Raw genomic sequence first — 18,465 nt, forward strand, 5'->3', positions numbered from 1 at the left:
ACTGTAAATGCTAATAAATTTAATAATATAAAAATGTGAATTGACTGCAAAACAAACAACGGGGCCGACCCGACAATGATCTAGATCCACTATCAGCTTTTCTATCTATTTCGTTATTAAATAATAAATAAAGAAATTGGATTCTGGAATATGCAAATGAACCCGGAAAGGATTTGGACGAGGTGGGGTTTTAACTTTCACCAGATTTGGCTTAAAGAGAGATAGAGAGAGAGAGGAGCTTGTTTGATTAATTTTTTTATTCGGTTATTTTTTAAATATTATTTAGTGTACAAATTAAGTTATTTGAATTTTTAATTGATTATGTTTTTATAATATTTCTTAATAAGAGAATAAAGTAAATTTATTTTAATAACTTTTTTTTTAACTATATGACTGGCTATAAACAAATTTAAATGATTATACTCCACAATAGTTGTGTTATGTCACTTTTAAAGTCGGTCGGAAAAGACGATCGAAAAATATGCATGAATATCCAGAAGTAGATGCGATATCAAGAGAAATAATAACGTGTGCCGAGAATTGTATAATACAACTCAAAGTAATTAAATTATATTATTCTAAAATTATAATCATGAAATTTAATATAATAGTCTCTAACTTACTAAGTACTAACAATTTTGTTTAATACTAATAAAATTTAATTCTTAAAATTATAAGAATTAAAAACTTCTATATATATCAAATTGTTGTTGTTATAATGTTTTATGATATTAGTTAGGTACAATTTATGGTGTATTCTAGAGATGGTTGGCTTATTGTACATTTGTGTTAGTTAATTTTTTTATTTTTTATGAATTTTAATTTTTAATTTTTAATTTTTAATTTTTATGATATGCTTAATTGCTGTGATTAAGCCTACTATTTTTCAAATTATCATCTAAAAAAATAAAATAAAATATACTTTATTTTAATATTTTTTATTATTTTATTATAAATTGAGTGATTGAAATGTGATTTGACTTTTTTTTATTTGTATTTAAAACTCATATATTATATATATTTTTCATTAAATATTGAATCTTAATTTATTAATTAAAATATTTTTATTTTATTTTTATAAATTTTAAATATAAAAAGAGGTCATATTAATTCAACAATCAATTAAAAACTCAATACTATAACTTTTGGTAAACACTTTTTTTTTTAAATGAATAAAAATCCCCAAATAACGAACACATCAAAGAAGTCCTAAATAGTTGAAAATAAATAAATATGATAAATATTTTTTTATGAAAAAAAAAAAAAAAGCAAATCAGACATTAATGTCTTCGTCAACTCGGGAGTTGGCTTTTTATGTATTGGAAATCTAAAGGGTAAGTTTGATTCTCCTCATATCTTTGCCATTGTACGAGTGAAAGATTATTCGTTTCTAGCTTATTTAGCTCAAATACATTAGATAGAATTCAGCTTATATTCAGTTTATTTGTTGTATCTTATTCAATTAGAGGAGAAAAAATTATATTTATTATAATTTTTGTATGAACTTATTACGCAAAATTATTGTAACAAATTATTATGCAAAATTACTATAACAAATTATTGCACAAACGCTAAACACCCATCTTATAATCCCAATCAAACACTTCTCAAGTCTATTCGCATTTAATAAATAAATAAAAGAAAAATCAAATAACCATCAAATCGTGGCCACATGTTTTGGCACTTGAAGTTGTCGCTTTTCCTGAAAATTAAAAATACTGCCACTTTACAATGGAAGATTGAATAGGATATCCTTTCTTCACATAAATATATATTACTAAAGAGCCATCATGTACGTGTTAAAGCTTCCATCAAGGGCAGAGACAGATATAAAGCAATAAGACCATATTTTATATCATCATGGATTATCACGTTTACAACCCAAAAATGATAGGTTTCCAAAAACATATATTTTTTTTTAATTTTATCAAATTCAAGACCACAAATAATATCACTACTTAACTCCTCTAAACCCTTGAAAGATTTTGTAATATTTTAAAAATATTCAATTAGATCTGTATTATAACAATATTATTGTAGATTGCTCATTGACTAAAAAGATAGAGATTAATTACATGTATATGGTAAGTAACGTAATTTGTTAACTATAGATTAAAAAACTAAAATAATGCTTAGACCTTGTTTGATATTGGACTATTTGAATAATTTTGTAGTTATTGAAAAGATATGCAAATATAGAGTATTTAGTTAAACTGAAGTAAAAATATGTTGGTATCTTAGTTTGATTGAATTATTTATAAATAATCCAAGTCAAACAAGCCCTAATATTTAAATATATTTAATATTAATTTATGAAAAGTAAGCAAATGTTTGGTCTAAAAAAAACAAATAAGAAGGTGTTAATGATTACTTCAATGTGACTTTCTTTAATCATCGGTCAAAGCACATGAGGCACTGTGGAAGACAAGAAATATAGATGTATTTAGCTGACTAATCCATTCCACGCATGCTACTTTTTGGGAACTTGTTTGATTTTGAGTTATTTTCAAAAAAATAAATTTAATGAAATAAATATATATATTTTTTTATTATCTAAATAAAAAAATGAAAACCACTGTTTTAGTTTTTTAAGACGACTCTTACCACTGGACTACTTCGTGTATGTTAGAGTATTATTAATTTTTATTATGTGAGATTTGTTGAGTCATGGGTGTATTATGTCACTAACTGGTCAAGGTCTTTATAATAAGATTATAATTGAATCTACTTTTATGTATGGTTGTTGATGATGTGATACAATAGCTAGGTTGCTAATGGATTTATATATTATTGGTATCAAAATTAAAATTGTCTTTTTGTTAGGGTTATAACATTATTCACAATTTAAATACAAAATTTAACAAGGTTTAGCATTGATATATAGGAGTTGATTGTCAACCCTTCTAACAAACCTTAATAATATTTTGATCTTCCAAAGAGAAGGAGTGTTAAAAAAAAAAATTCTTAATAATAATCAATTCAGACAATAAAATTACTCTATCAAAAGATTAGTTTTTGTTTTTATTTCTATGTTTCTGTACTTTTACTTTATTTCATGTTTATTTAAATTGATTTGTATATAGATTATTTAAAATAAATAAATAATCAGCATTAGTTATCCAGCAAAATTATTTTTATTCATCTCATTCCTTACTCCCTCTTCCAAATTCCCATTTATCACTCCTATTATTTTAATGAATAATTTTGAAAATACACTCCTATTATTTTAATGAATAATATTAAATTTTAAAATGAAGAAAAGGTGGAAGGGTCAAACTAAAAGCATTCTTATTGTGAAATTGAGATTTTAAATATATTTTTTCACTACCTAATAATTTAAAATTTCTTATTTTTAAAGTTATAAAAAACGAATGACTTCAAATAATGATGAGACAGATTTAAGAATCCAAATTGGATGAGTTTGAAATTTTTTTTGGAGCGGGCTAAAAAATATAACTAAAAAAATTATGAATAAAACAAAAATGGATAAAAGTAAATTTTGTCTTTTTTATTTAAATTAGATAAAAAAATAATGTATTAAATTAAAAAAATTAAAAAATTAAAAGGTAATGTCTATCCTTTTCCTTGACTTCTGTTGGTTCCCAAACTCAAAAAGGTTTATGTACCATAAAAGCCCACCAACGTAACATTTATAAATAAAAAAATGTCACTAATTTAACTACCAATTCAGATAAAATCTGTTAGAGTTAAATTAGTAATATTAATTTTTTTATTTATTTATAAATTATACATAAATAATAGCGTTTGAATTGTTAAAATAAAATCTCATTTTATATAACTTTAATAAAAAAATAGTATAAAATTGTGATATTTTTATTTGTTTTTATTAATAAAGAAGACCAATGAGGAACCAATTTGACCAATTAAAAAATAAAATAATTCAAAGGTAAGTTATGGGCCATGGGAGTCATTTGAGGCCCAAATATTAGGACAAGTTAAAAGTCCATAGCCTACAAATGACAAAACTGAACAAATACAAATGGAGAGGGAAGAGCCGAAAGAGAATGAGAGCGCACATTCATGTTTCCAGCCGGAGTGGCGACTCCGACTTCCGTTCTCTTCGTTAACCTTTTCATGCACCGGTTACAGGTAGGCAACTCAAGCTCAGTCGACGAACTTCCGTTTAAATTCATTATCATGTTAATCTTTCAATTTTGCACTTTCAACATAATAATACATGTTTATGCAACGGTTGGACTGAATTTCTTTGAGTAATGCATATTACAGTACATGTGTTTTTTCACAGAGAAACTAGGAGGTCAACTATTGAATTTGTGGAACTGTTTGCTTCCAATACAATTAAACTGCTAAAATCATGTCTAAACTGCAATTGATCATGAATTCATGTCTCCTATAGGATATGTAATAACACGTCTACACAAGAGAAATGTGTCAATTGGTGCATTCCAAATATCCTATACAGACAATCTCTTTAGCATAGTACTCCGATTGGAACGTGTGTGCATACAACAGAGTGTTAGTGGAGTTTTACATTGTGAACCGAGTCTTAGAAATTTTCCATCAGTTTCTCTTCTAGCAGCTTATTAACTGAAGAATCGGAGCTTATTTAGTACACAAATATGCTACTGTAAAAACAAATGCAAGGAATATCATGTATACACCTAGTTCTTGAACAAGACAACTAATTGTGGTTTTTATTTTTACTGCCTCAAAACTTGTCTGCTATGGAGATTATATCAGGTTTACAGCATATAAAAGAAGACCCATGAATCTGTTGATCTGCAACATTAGAAGGTGTCATAATTGTCTCCCCCAAAATGTTATATAAATTCAAACAGAGGACTCCTTCCAATATCCAGGTATTAACCAGAACTTATGATACCCAGAATTTAGGGTATGACAATTTCAATATGCATATCACTGAAATGCACTACTACTTATAAAGAACTGATTATTCATTGCTTGCAGAATCTAGTTTATTTCTTCTTCAGCTAGGAACATACATGTGGTAAAATAACTGTTATGGTTAGACAAGCTAATTTCATATTTTCATGTCAAGCTTATTTTGTTCAAAAAAAACAAGAAATGTATTAAAACAAAGTTTTTATTTTATTTTCATCACAAATAATATAGGTATTGCTATTAAATATTTCAAATGCACCAAACATTTTTCCTTAGTACCCGCAAATAACTTTTGTGTTTTTTGACTAGTTTGCCTAATTTTGATTTTGGATCTTCATCTCCATCTCCATCTTGTTCTGTTTCTGCTTCTGGTTCTTCTTTCTGATCCTTCAACCTTGCATCATCTTTGGCTCTCTCCAATGCTTCAATCAGGCTTTTCAAGCACATCTCAGCATCATCTTTTGAAGCATTCTTAGGCATCAAGTTCTCAGCGACATCAGAAGGACTTATATTCGCTTCCCCCAGCAAACGCTCAATAGTTTCATAAAGAGGATGTGATTCGATATTCAAGTAGTTCTTGGCCAGAACTTTGAATGCCTCGAATTTGCAGTATGACATTTCAATATGCATATCCATCCTCCCTCTTCTTATTAGAGCTGGATCTAGCTTGTCAATGTGATTAGTCGTAAACACTATAATCCTTTCTGAACCACATGCAGACCAAATTCCATCGATGAAGTTTAGAAGCCCAGAAAGAGTAACCTTACTAGCTTCCTTTTCCTTATCAGTCTCTTTCTCTTTCAAGGGATCATTCTCACCTTCCTCTTTGCTTTTCTCCTCCTCCTTTTTCTTTCGGGTCCCAGTAAGATCAAGTGAGCAATCAATATCCTCAATCACTATAATGGACTTGCTGGTCGTGTCAATTAGTAGTTTTCTCAGCTCATTGTTGTTCTTGACTGATGTCAATTCAAGGTCATAAACATCATACTTTAGAAAATTAGCTATGGCGGCAATCATGGTAGACTTCCCAGTTCCTGGGGGACCATAAAGAAGATACCCTCTTTTCCAGGGTTTCCCAACTTTGGCATAATAGTCTTTCCCGTTACTGAATGTAACAAGATCACTGATTATTTTATCCTTGATCGCAGGATCCATTGCCAAAGTCTGAAAGGTAGCCGGATGCTCAAATCCTATGTGACTCCAGAAATTCTTGTCCGCCCAATACCAGTAATCGCTAATGTTATTTGTGTAAATCTTTCTCTGGCGATTTCTCAGCCCAATTTCCTTGGCCTGTTCCACGACATGCTCCAGGTACGCTCCGACTACAACGTCCTTGTGTCGCTTGTGGAATATTAGTTCATAAGATTTGTATTCCGGAACTTGTTGTGACCGTTGGGCGTAAAATGTTGAAGTTTGTATTTCTGTGTTGGTGTCTTCCTGCAAAACCCGATACCATATCTTTATGCCCTTAAACTCGTCAAGGACTTCTTCGCAATCTTCGAAGCTGATTGCAATGGACTTGGTGTTCTTGATCATGTCAGCTTTGAGACGTCTGGCATGGTCAGTGGACTTGCTGCTGAGGTAAGTTTTAATGGCATAGTAAACCTCGTTTCGCCTACCATTTGAGTGCTCATTGATTTTGAGTTTAATGTACGGATAGACGAAACCTAGTACTCTGATGTTGAACCACTTTCCTAAATAGTGTTTGAGCTGCTGGGGGAAGTACTGTTGAATCGTAGTCAAGACAAAAAGTAAGCCTGCAATTTTAGAACCAACTTCAATCCAGCCCTCTCCCATCATCTTTCCCTTTCTTTTTCTTTTTGTTGGTTTGTGAGACTGTGTGCATGTGTTGGTTTCATCATGTGGTTTGGTGTCTTTATATAGGATACCAAGCCAATTTACATTCACACTTAACAAACAATTAATTAATTAAAAAGACATCAAACCTAAGAACATGTCTCTAATCTTTTATATTAAATTATAGAAACTTGATGACCTTGCCTAAATACTACTTTAAGGTTTGTGTTTTAGGCCTTGTTTGAGGAAATAGTTTTTTAGGTTTTATCTGAGTTTTATTAAAAAAAAAATCCTTATTTGATAAAAAGTAGGAAAATTGGTTTTTAAAATTTGAAGACTAATTTGACTTTAGAGGATATGGTGTAGGTGAGATAATGATGGTTTAGAGAGACATGATAAAATTATAGGGTAATTTTGGTATTTAAATGATAAAATTATTTGATTTGATGGTTGATAAGATATTTGAGTTTTGAGATAAAAACTGAATTTTATCCCAAAAATCCTTTCAATGAAACGAGGTCTTAGTCTTTCCAACACTTTTGTCTGGACCCTCGGTGTACTGGTTTCCATCTAGCTTCTAATTATTGATACTTTATTATCAATAATAGTTTTCACATTATTGAATACTAGCACATGTAAAAGGAGTTTTCAAATATAAAAAAGACTATCATTGACTTAATGATGATGTTAGTTAGGAAGAACCTGGAAAAAGGTTATTTTAATGCCTTGAATTATTTGAATTAACATCAGATCCGCATCAAAGACTTTTCCGTACATCAAATTATCATTTTATAAATATTTAAATGACTAAAATAACCTAAATAATATTTGTAAATTTTTTTCAAATAAGCCAACAAACTAGTCAATAATATGATAAAAAGAAGTGTGTAATGGGGTGTGACTCATGAGTTGAATTAAGAAGTGTGTAATGGGGTGTTAGTCAAGTTGAATTATATTTTAATTTGGGAAGAATGTGAATTCTATTTATAAATTGGAGTGATGTGTCAATTTTATTTATAATGTCTCAAAATTCTATTTTTTATATAAAGTTGTCAAAAATAAATAAGATAAGGAATGCTTATAACGGGGTTAGATTTGTTTTCACGTATTTATATTATATATTTTTTAAGTTATTTTTCTTTTTTATTTCAAACGAACTTAACTTAGTAAATAAATAAATAAAATTCCTTATCTTCTTTTTATCGACCTAGCCGCCGTTGACGCCCTCTTCACCAGCAACCGTTGTCGTAAACATTCTCTGACCGCGATAGTAGTTGATCCATCGCAACTTTTACCGCAACCCTAATATAGACATACACGAAGAAAGGTTAATTTTATCTTACCTAATTACAGAAATTTGAATCTTCACGTTTGTTCAGAAATTGTTCTATTAAATCTTGCTGTTTGTACCAAGATTCGAATTATTTCTTTATTAAATCTTGCTGCTTGCTTCCAATATTCGAAGTTTTGTTCAAGAATTATTCTATTAAATCTTGCTGTTCAGGAATTTTTTTTCGGGAGATTTTATAAAAAATTCGAATCTTGATAGTAAACAACAAGATTTAAGAGAACAATTTCTGAACAAAAATTGCTTGCCCAAAGACCCTCAAACATGAAGATTAACATTTCTTCATGTCCGTCCATATTAGGGTTGCGGCGACGATGATTGCTGGTGAAGAGGTCGGACGGCAGCTGATGGAGTGAGGAGTGTAATTTTTTTTTAAAATTATTTACTTAGTTAGGTTCGTTTGAATAAAGAAGAAAATTAATTTAAAATCTATATATAATAAATACGTGGATACCATTCAAAAGAAAGAACTTAAAATATATATATAATAAATACGTGAAAGTCACGTGGATATAAATCTAACTCCGTTACATAATTTTCTTTATCTTATTTAATTTTGACAACTTTATATACAAAATAGAATTCTGCAACTTTGGCCTGTTATGGTTTATGTCTAAGTAACCTAAGGATTGTATGTGACATTCTATTTCAGCAATTAATTATAAAACATGGTTTGTTATGGTTTATGTCTAAGTGACCTAAGGATTCTGTTCAGCAATTAATTATAAAGCATAGTCTATTAGTTTGAAAGAGATCAATCAGAAGTGAGACTAATTCCATTACAGTATGCATGTTTTGCAAGTGAAGAGGGAATGAAGACCCAACCCAAAAACTAACAGTTGTACCCACATGTGCTAAAAACCCAAAAAGAAGAGCCTTCACCACTACACAAAAACTCAAAAAGAAGAGCCTTCACCACTACACAAAAACTCAAAAAGAAGAGCCTTCACCACTACACAAAAACCCAAAAAGAAGAGCCTTCAACATTACCCAAAAAGAAGAGAGCCTTCACCACTACTCAAAAACTAATATCTAACTCGAAGGTCCTTGTTGTGTGTGGTCTTCACCAAAAGAAGAGCATTCAACTTGACCATGACCACTTGTCTCCCCACTACCCTCCATCATGATAAAATAACATTAATTAAAGTTCAAGTACACGAAACAAGAGGACCTAATTTAACAATAACCCACCACTTGAATAGAAGTTCCTCCCATTTGTCTTCTATTAGTTCTAATAGGAGCCCCTTGACAACCTCGTTTATTGTGGCCCTCTTTACCACAAGTGCCACACTTAACCGTCTTTGCTCTTGATGATGATGACCCTACTTCACTTTCCTCCCTTCTTCTTTGTTTCCTTGGTCTGCCAGCCCTTCTCTTAAGCTCTGGAGGGTAGTACTTATCTCTTTTATTAGGTGGTGTTAAGTCGACATCTGAAAAAGGGTATATGACAGCTTCATATGCCTTCTTCCACATTGAAACAGTGAAATACTCATGGACCAGATCTTCAATATTCCTTCCACTATGTAGGATAGCTGATGCGGCATGAACACAAGGAATTCCACTCAATTGTCAATGATTACATGAGCAAGTTAACTCCTCTAAGTTGATAGCATACCTCATTCTCATTTCTACAACCTCGTAGTGTTGCTCTCTTCCAGGAAGGAGTTTGCATCTTCTACACAATGAGGTACATGCTGCGATCTTTTTCTGAATTGTTGGATCTTTTTCTGAATTGTTGGGGGGACTCTCCTTTCATTGGATAGAGCCTTCTGATACATTGTCTCCCACTTAACCATTATTTTCTGTCTTATCATGTCAAGGATATCAATGATGGGCCGGTCCCTGATCTTCAAAATCTAGTTGTTAGAAACCTCGCAGACATTATTGGTAAGCTCCATTGATTTAGCATGATGACCAAATTTATATCTGCACGAAAAGTAGACAGAAGCAAGTCAAGATCCATTCACACCAAATTGACAACCTAAATTAACAGTTTACCTAGACCATTTGGTAGGTGGCGTCCTCAATAGCCATTCATCTGGTCCCATCATAACCCCTCCCACCTTTTTCTTCTCAATTCTCAGCAATTTGATATTAGCCATTAATCCAAAACAGATTTTTAAGCTGCTTTCCAGGAAATAAAGTTGCCAAGTTAACTGATATATGCCTGCAACATCTCTTGTGATTGGCTTGGGGAAAAACTTTCTCAACCATATTACCGAGGCCCTAACATATCAGAAAGATGAGTTAAAAATTATTGACAGGTATGTTAGAGCCTTAAGTCCTTACCTTTTGACCGTCTGACATAATTATCAATGGTTTGCAACTCTGGTCCAAAACAATGGCTTCGTGGAGTAACTCTAAGAACCAACCCCAGTTGATCCCATTTTCAACATCCACAATAGCCCAAGTAAGAGGAAACATGTTGTTGTTCCCATCAAATGCAACTGCAGCCAACAAAGTCCCTCCAAATGAGCCATTCAAATGGCATCCGTCAATTCCAATCCAAGGTCTACAACTATAAAATTAATTTTAATTTTATTATTAATATATAATATTTAAAATTAATTATATTATTATTAGTTATTGTAATTATTACTAAAATTTTATTTTAAATGATTCTTTAATATTATTTAAATAATTGAAATTATTTATTTATAAGTAAATAAAAATTTATTATTATGTTAATTATAAAATATATATGATATTATAATTATAATTATGAGAGAGAAAATAAGAGAGTGGAGATAATGAGAGAGAAAATGTATTTCTCCGGAATGAGATTCAATCCTCCTAATTTAGAGAGGATTGGATGATTCCTGAGTATTCGGGAATCAAATCAATATCTTGGAATCAAAACCACCAACCAAACATCTTATTTCATTCCTTTTCCCATTCCTGAGTACAAAAACCACGTACCAAGCATGCCCTAAGGCTCTTATATCAAAATGGGTTCTTCGATTAGTTTTTTGGACGACATTTGGTGTATCCTAAACTTCCATTATTATATGTAAAAATGTCACCGTTAAAGATATGTTTGATCCTTGATCTAATGGTTTCGTTGACCGAATTAGATATAATTAGATTAAACATTAGAGAGAGTTCGTTCCATAATAGAGTTTACTTTTGGTACGACGCAAACAAATCTCATTATCTGAAAAATACATTATGCGTTGACAAGACATTGATAATTTTTTTATGGGGCATTGTTACAATTTATTGCTAAGATTATTCTATATAATTTTTGTTAGAGAGAAATTTTGGAAGTCAAATATTCCATCAAAGATCTGGTTCTTTGAATTAAACGTTATTTACAGTGTAATTTTTACGGACTAGTGTCTGGAGTTTTTTTGTAAAGTATTATTATTACGATTCATTGGTGATGTCTGAGTATTTAGATAGTTGCTGAGAAATTTAGATTGATACCATTGATAAGATAAATCTACACATTTAAGTTAATTAGAAAAATGAAAATAATACGAAATATTTATTTGAAGATAAAAAAACCAATTTCGAGTTTTCATTTTAACCATTTTTTAAAATTTTTTTGTTGTGTTTTCATTTTTCAGACAGTTAGGCTGGCGGTAAAGCCCTAACATTTCTCTTTCACTGTGAGATCGACTATAGAATTGATCAACGCCATGAATGTTCACCGATCTATGCTTCGACTACAGATTACTTGTAGCCAAGTACGAATTAAGGCAAAACCTTTACAAAGCCCTTTGTAGAGATCCAGAACTTCCAAGCCATGTTAAAGAGAGACATCGAATCAAGTTGTCTAAGTTACCGAGAAACAGATGCATATTCACAGGTAGGCCACGTGCAGTTTACGAGAAATTCAGAATGTCTAGGATTGTGTTTCGCGAATTAGCCTCCCGTGGTGAGCTGATGGGCGTCAAGAAAGCATCTTATTGGTAGAGCATTGTTATCTATAAGTTGAGGTAATATTGGAATTACAGCTAAAGCTTATCAATTTTCTCATTTCATGATCATGTTTTTGACACTAGTAACAACATATGTTTTCTTGACATTAAGGTTTTGCTTCAAGAAAATTGATGATGCCTTAATTCAATCTGGAAGGCCTTGTTTTTGTTAACTGTTAGTGTTTGTTTATTTGTTGTTCAATGTCTTAGGCCTTGTTAATCTTAGATTATCTATATAACACTATTAATGAGCAACATTGAATAAGATTAAGATACTATACGAGTCCTGCTTCAATTTAAAACGTTTTAAAAAAGAATTGACGCTCAAATTTTTTTGCTACTTAAGCTAGAATATGGGTTGGTTTCATAATAATATTTTGATATTTTTTTATATTAAATATGTAAAATAACCAAATAACGTAGTCAAACAAAAGATACTAGTCTAATGAACATGTTTTCTTCTGTGGGTCCTTCCTCTCTTTGGCTTCATTGATTTTTTCCTCCAGAGCACCAATCAAATTCTGCAATCTCTCATAAACGGCTTCTTCTCCGGCGCCGGCGGTATTCTTTATCATCAAATTCTCGGCCACATCAGCCGGTGTCATATTTCCCTCCTTCAACAATTCCCTAATTCTGGGAAACAGCTCGTGTTCCTCCTCTGTATCTTCCATTATTCCCAAGTAATTCCAGGCTAGAACCTTAAACGCCTCGAACCCACAATAAGACATCAAGATATGCTTATCCATTCTCCCCCTCCTTATCAAAGCAGAGTCAAGTTGGTCCACATGATTCGTCGTAAATACAGTCAGCCGCCCTCCTTCACTCGCCGAGAACAACCCATCCAAACAATTAAGAATACCAGACAATGTCACTTTCTCCATCTTCATTGTTTCATCATCCCCTGGCATCAATTCCCCCTTCACCGGCCGAGAAATCACGTTGGTGGAAGAACAATCAATGTCTTCCACCACCAAAATCGAATTACAAGGTATCCGATTCAGAAGCCTCTTCAACGAAGCATTACTACTAACAGCAGACAACTCAAGATCATAAACATCGTACTTCAACAAATTCGCCATCGCAGCTATCATCGTCGATTTCCCCGTCCCCGGAGGTCCATGCAAAAGATACCCTCTTTTCCACGGCTTCCCTATCTTCCTATAATACTCTTTCGCATTAGTAAACGCCATCAAATCCTCAACAATATCCTTCTTTTTCAATTTTTCCATCGCCAGAGTATCAAAAGTTGCAGCATATTCACAATCCATTATGTAATTCCAATGCGCCCCGTTTTCAGCCGAGCTGTTTGAATAGAGCTTCAATTGTCGGTTTTTAGCAGTTGCAGCCTTCCCCTCCTTCATGACATGCTTGATATACTCCTTTTCCACCATGTCTCTCCATATTCTCCTGAATGTAAGGGTGTAATACCTGGTTTTTGTTCCAGACATACGATAAAGATTGGGTGCACTGGTTTCCTGATGGGACTGCCACCAGAATGTGATTCCATTAAACTGATCGGAGACACTTTCGCCGTCGTCTATACAGAAGGCGGGTTCGCTGATGTCTTTGACGGCGTTAGCTCTGAGTCTAGGCGCGAGAGAAGAGCATTTGGAGCTGAGGTATGTTTCGATGACTTTATAAGCCTCGTAGTTTTTGGGAGATCCTTCGTTTCGATCCTCGTGGAATTTGATTTGGACATATGGGTCCATGGAGGAGATGAATTTGCGGATAAATCGTTCTGCATAAGGTTGGAAATGACTGTAGATGAATTGCTGGAACATCGTAAACACTACCATGGAGGCGGCGATCGCCATGGGCAAGCCAAGATTTATCCCTCCGCCCGGTTGAGTCCATTGTGAATGTGGACTCATGAACGGCAAGAAGTTCAACATTGCTAGAACTGTGAATATCACAGTATATATTGGAGGTTTTCTAGTTATTTTGTTTGTGTGTGTTTTGTTGATCTATCATCTGTACCCGGGATGCCTATTTATAGGCATATTTGCTCACATATATTTTTTTTCACTCTCATATTCGTGATATTACTTTCGTTCTCAAATTCGTTATTCCTATTATGTGAACTACTATATTGCATAGCGTTCTCAATCTAATCACCTTAACTTGACTCTCAAAAACTCAGTATCAAGTTGTATTTAATTTTTATTTATTTATATTTAAAATTTTGTTTATGATATATAAATTGATATGGCTAAATAATAAAATATTACAATTTAAATAAACATTTAAAATTCAACCATAAGTCGTCGGTCGGGTCGTCGGTCCACGACAATGAAATTTCAAAATATCTTGCAAAACACGTAATACATGAACTGAACAATAATAATACACATGATAGTGTGACAACTGATAAGACAAAGTGAAAACATCACTTTCATTTAATAATAATAATTTATTATTTATATGATTTCACTAAATTTGGCCTATTAATTAATTTGAAGGAATGCAAATGCAAATCGCCTTCCTTTTCTTTTCCTATCAACTTCCTGGAAAGTCCAAAATGCCAGGGTACACGACCTACTTTATGACATGGTGATATTATCACTATCATTAATTAATATATATTTTTATTCTTTTTTTAATATATTTTTCATGTCATATATTGCATCATATAATCTGGATTCTAGATGACTGAGATCTAGCTGTTATAATGTTTGTATTATGTGTTGCCGGCCGGTCAATATAAAAATAATAAAATAAATAGAAAGAAAGAAAATTTTAATTTGAGACGTGCAAGTGCTTGATTCAGTTATAATATACTTTAATTAAGCTATTTAAATAAATAAATAAATGCTCATCATTCTGGACATTTATTATATCTATTCAGTTGTAACAAAATACAACTATATATATCTATGTATGTAGAATATAAGTTAGAGTCATTTTGAATTGTTTTTATTTTAATTTTTGTTCAATTGAATATTTTATTAGTAATGAATAAATTTTGAACAAAATAAATACATATATAGACTATAGTTAGCAACTTATAACAAATTTGATCATTTATAAATAAATAAAAAGTACAAATCATAACATTAAATAATATATTTAAAATTAAAGAGTATAAATCATAACATTTGGTGTAGTGTCAAATATTTAGCTATAACGTATCATTAGCTTGCTTCTGTGGTTATATGTAGAAATGTCACGATTAAGAACATGTTTGATTATCGGTCTATTGGTTTCGCTAGCCGAATTAAATACAGAAGTAGATTAAACATTATAGAGACTTCATTTCATAATAGAGTTTTACTTTTGGTATGACACAAACAAGTGTCACCGTCTGAACAAGACATTATGCGTTGACAAAAATGGATAGTTTTCATGTAGGGCATTGATAACTACAAATTGTTCGCTAAGATGATTTCATATAATTTTTATTGAAAAAAACTTTAAGAATCAAAGATTTCATCCAAGATCTCGTTCTTTGGTAAAGCGTTATTCATGGTGGAATTATAACAGATGATATGTGAATGAAAAAATATTGTATTATGGTTAGTCGTTGTTGTATGTGTCAAGAAAATGTTGAATCGACAACTCACTTACTTTTACATTGTCGATGGGTGACTATTATTTAGAGCCTTTTGTGGAGTATTCTTGGGATTCATTGGGTGATGTCCGAGTATTTAGATAGTTGTTGTCTGTTGAAAAGTTTGAATTGATGTGACTGATATGACAGACCTTCATATTTGGGTTATCATCCCAATTATTATTTGGTAGACTATCTAGTTGGAAAGAAATCGTCGAACTTTCAATGATCGTAGTCGTCCAATGCGTATCATTCATAATATTATTATTATCAAGGACGGACCCAGAAATTATATTTAGGGTGTGCTTGAAAAAAAATTTAGATTAGTAAAAAAATTTGGGTGGGGCTGAATAAAATAATGAGAAAACTATAAATTTAACGAATGATTAATGTGGGATTAGACTTTTTTTAGATTTATAAAAGAAAATAGTAAAAAAAAATGAAAAAAAAAATGAAGGAGCCTTAGAGCATCCCCATCCTTGTACCCATACATAGGTACAAATATGTGTCACATCATCAGCCACATCACAAATAAATTATACTTCTCAATTTATACCTCTATTCCCCAACCATCTCAAGTACAATTGTAGTCCCACAATCCACATCATCTAATTCATACAATATTTTTTAATTCAATAATTCAAGTCATCTTGTTTTATTTTTAATTATATTAATTTGTTTAAATTAAAAAAAACACATGTTAACTTTTTAGAAAAAAATGTCATATTTATTTTTAAATGTTTATTTTTTTAAATGTTTATTTTTTTAAATTTTTAAATATTTATTTATTTATTTTTGCATAAAAAATGGGGTGGGACCACTTTTTTTTGACATTTTCTCATTTGTACCTGGTAGCAAATCTTTGCTACTCATTTTTCTCTCTCCAAATTTGTACCCATCTCCCCATTAGTGTACCAGGTACAAATTCTGTCACATCAGATTTGTACCTACCAATGGGGATGCTCTTATCCCTTTTCTACAATAATTTTTTTTTTTTTTTTTTTGTTAAAACCTTTCTTAGCCCAAACCTAGACTACTTAAGAGTCAAAATATATGTTATGAAACTAAAATAAATTTAATAAAATAAAATTTAATTCAGTTTTTATACAATTAAATATAATAAAAATATTTCAAATTCAATTTGTAATAGGTAAAATAATAAAAAAAAAATTGTAGATTACTTAAAATACATTCTTATATATATTTATACTGAAAGTCGGGTTCATGTATAAAAAAAAAAAAAAAGGTGAAAGTAGTTATTATGTGAATAATAATAATATTATTGTTTTTAAAATATTAATTATTTAAATAAAATAATTATTTATTATAAAATATAATTTGAATATAAAGAAAATAAATAAACTTAAAAGATAAAAATATTCATAAATTATAAAAATATTAAAATTCATATTAAACAAATTCTAAAACATAGCAAAAATTATGAATGAGCTTGGAGTGGGCTTAAGCACACCTCAGCCCAAGGTGTATTCGTGGTCCATGATTATTATGATATTTTTTTGAGATTCGTTCAGAAAACTCATTAGAGTTTGTCGAGTAGTTAATCGTTATTCTCGAGGATTTACGAGCTCGATAACATTTTAAGTATTATTATTATTATTTTTTTCATATTATACTTTATCGGTGTGTAAACAATTTTTTTTTTTATTTTAATATCAAGGGACCTTTTAAAAAAAAAAAAAAATACGGGTTACATTATTATATTCAATTTGAATTAAGTTGATGTAAGCATTGGTCTTCACTCTTCATAAACTTACCTTTAGATATATAAATATATTTAAAATTTAAAGAAAGTTTGGATGATACATATAAGAAAGCAACATGTAGCTAACTAACAAATATAAATATAATATAAGATTTGATTTTTCATAAACAAATATGAAATTGCCTTTAAACTTCCTCAACAGGCAGACCACCTCGTTTATATCGTGATGTCATGAAACTGACATCATTTTTTTTTTAATTTTGCCCACGTCATTCGGTTTCAAATATTGCGTTATTTGAATTCTTTAATTTTTTTTTTTCATCCAGAAATGGATTGGACGACTCATTCTAAAGTGTTCAGCCTTATATGATCTACCCATAACATTACTTAGTACTAATATATTAGTATAAAAAATTGTAAATAATGTAAAAAAAAATAACACACTAAATTAGGTAAATTTTGTTTATTTGTTTAATACTATTATCATTATAGCTTGTAAAAAAAATTTAGTCTAACTAAATTTCAAATCTTAATTCTTGTAGTTGAGTCTGTACTTTCTCATTATTATCTTTCTATTTTTTTTTAATATATAAAGAATAATAATAGAGAGAATAAATCAAATTAATTAATCTTAATTGCAAATATTAATATATTTTAATATATATTATATTTAATAAATATATATATTAAATTATATAAATATTAGTTAAATGCCTGAAAAAATTGATTTATGACGATTTACTAAATTATATTATTTTTATTCTAAATTAATTTTTGTTTATAAACTGTTGAAGCTATGTTAATTTTAGGATTAACGCGTTAACTATCTTGATGCAGAGAAATAGTTAAACTTTTCAACAATCGTAATTGTCTGATGCATTTCATTTATAATGTAATTATTATGATATTCTTTAAGATTCGTTAATAAAAATTGGTAGAGTCGTTCGTAGAGTTAGTCGTTCTTCTTGAGAATTTATGGACACTACAGTGATTGAGTAACGTGTTTGTATTATTTTCTTATTTTCATGTTTTGTGATTTTTTTTTTTCATGTTATAATATGTAGTTTTCTTAAACGGTTTTTATCATTATTAAAATAACATTTTTCTGGCTTTTCCTACCTAACATCATCGTTAAGTCAATCATAGTCTCTTTTTATTTTTTATTTAAAGTTCCCATTTTGCTGATATATATCATTTAGCAACTACATGGAAACCACATGCACGAAGTTACCTAGATACTTGA

General features: G+C 30.4%; 2 protein-coding genes and 1 long non-coding RNA gene across 3 annotated transcripts; 1 reads left to right on the top strand and 2 right to left on the bottom strand.

Moving 5' to 3' along the window:
- The first annotated feature begins 3,989 nt into the window (after positions 1-3,989).
- On the top strand, positions 3,990-12,199 carry LOC124913773. The gene is made up of 4 exons (XR_007096775.1): positions 3,990-4,110; positions 4,723-4,841; positions 11,599-11,970; positions 12,065-12,199. It is a non-coding gene; the product is annotated as an uncharacterized LOC124913773 (long non-coding RNA).
- LOC124913772 (AAA-ATPase At3g28510-like) lies at positions 5,100-6,773 on the bottom strand. The gene has a single exon (XM_047454188.1). The coding sequence runs from the start codon at positions 6,682-6,684 to the stop codon at positions 5,134-5,136; it is 1,551 nt and encodes a 516-aa protein (XP_047310144.1). The 5' UTR covers positions 6,685-6,773; the 3' UTR covers positions 5,100-5,133.
- A 116-nt stretch (positions 12,200-12,315) lies between the features above and the next one.
- LOC124916589 (AAA-ATPase ASD, mitochondrial-like) lies at positions 12,316-13,912 on the bottom strand. Its single transcript, XM_047457321.1, has one exon. It carries the CDS (start codon positions 13,842-13,844, stop codon positions 12,390-12,392), a length of 1,455 nt encoding a protein of 484 aa, XP_047313277.1. The 5' UTR covers positions 13,845-13,912; the 3' UTR covers positions 12,316-12,389.
- Positions 13,913-18,465: the final 4,553 nt, after the last annotated feature.

Source organism: Impatiens glandulifera, chromosome 9 (genome assembly GCF_907164915.1).
Source record: "Impatiens glandulifera chromosome 9, dImpGla2.1, whole genome shotgun sequence".
Taxonomy (NCBI): Eukaryota; Viridiplantae; Streptophyta; class Magnoliopsida; order Ericales; family Balsaminaceae; genus Impatiens; species Impatiens glandulifera.

Coding starts and splice junctions, on each gene's coding strand:
- LOC124916589 (XM_047457321.1), bottom strand. CDS start 13,844: ATGTTGAACTTCTTGCCGTTCATGAGTCCACATTCACAATGGACTCAA.
- LOC124913772 (XM_047454188.1), bottom strand. CDS start 6,684: ATGATGGGAGAGGGCTGGATTGAAGTTGGTTCTAAAATTGCAGGCTTA.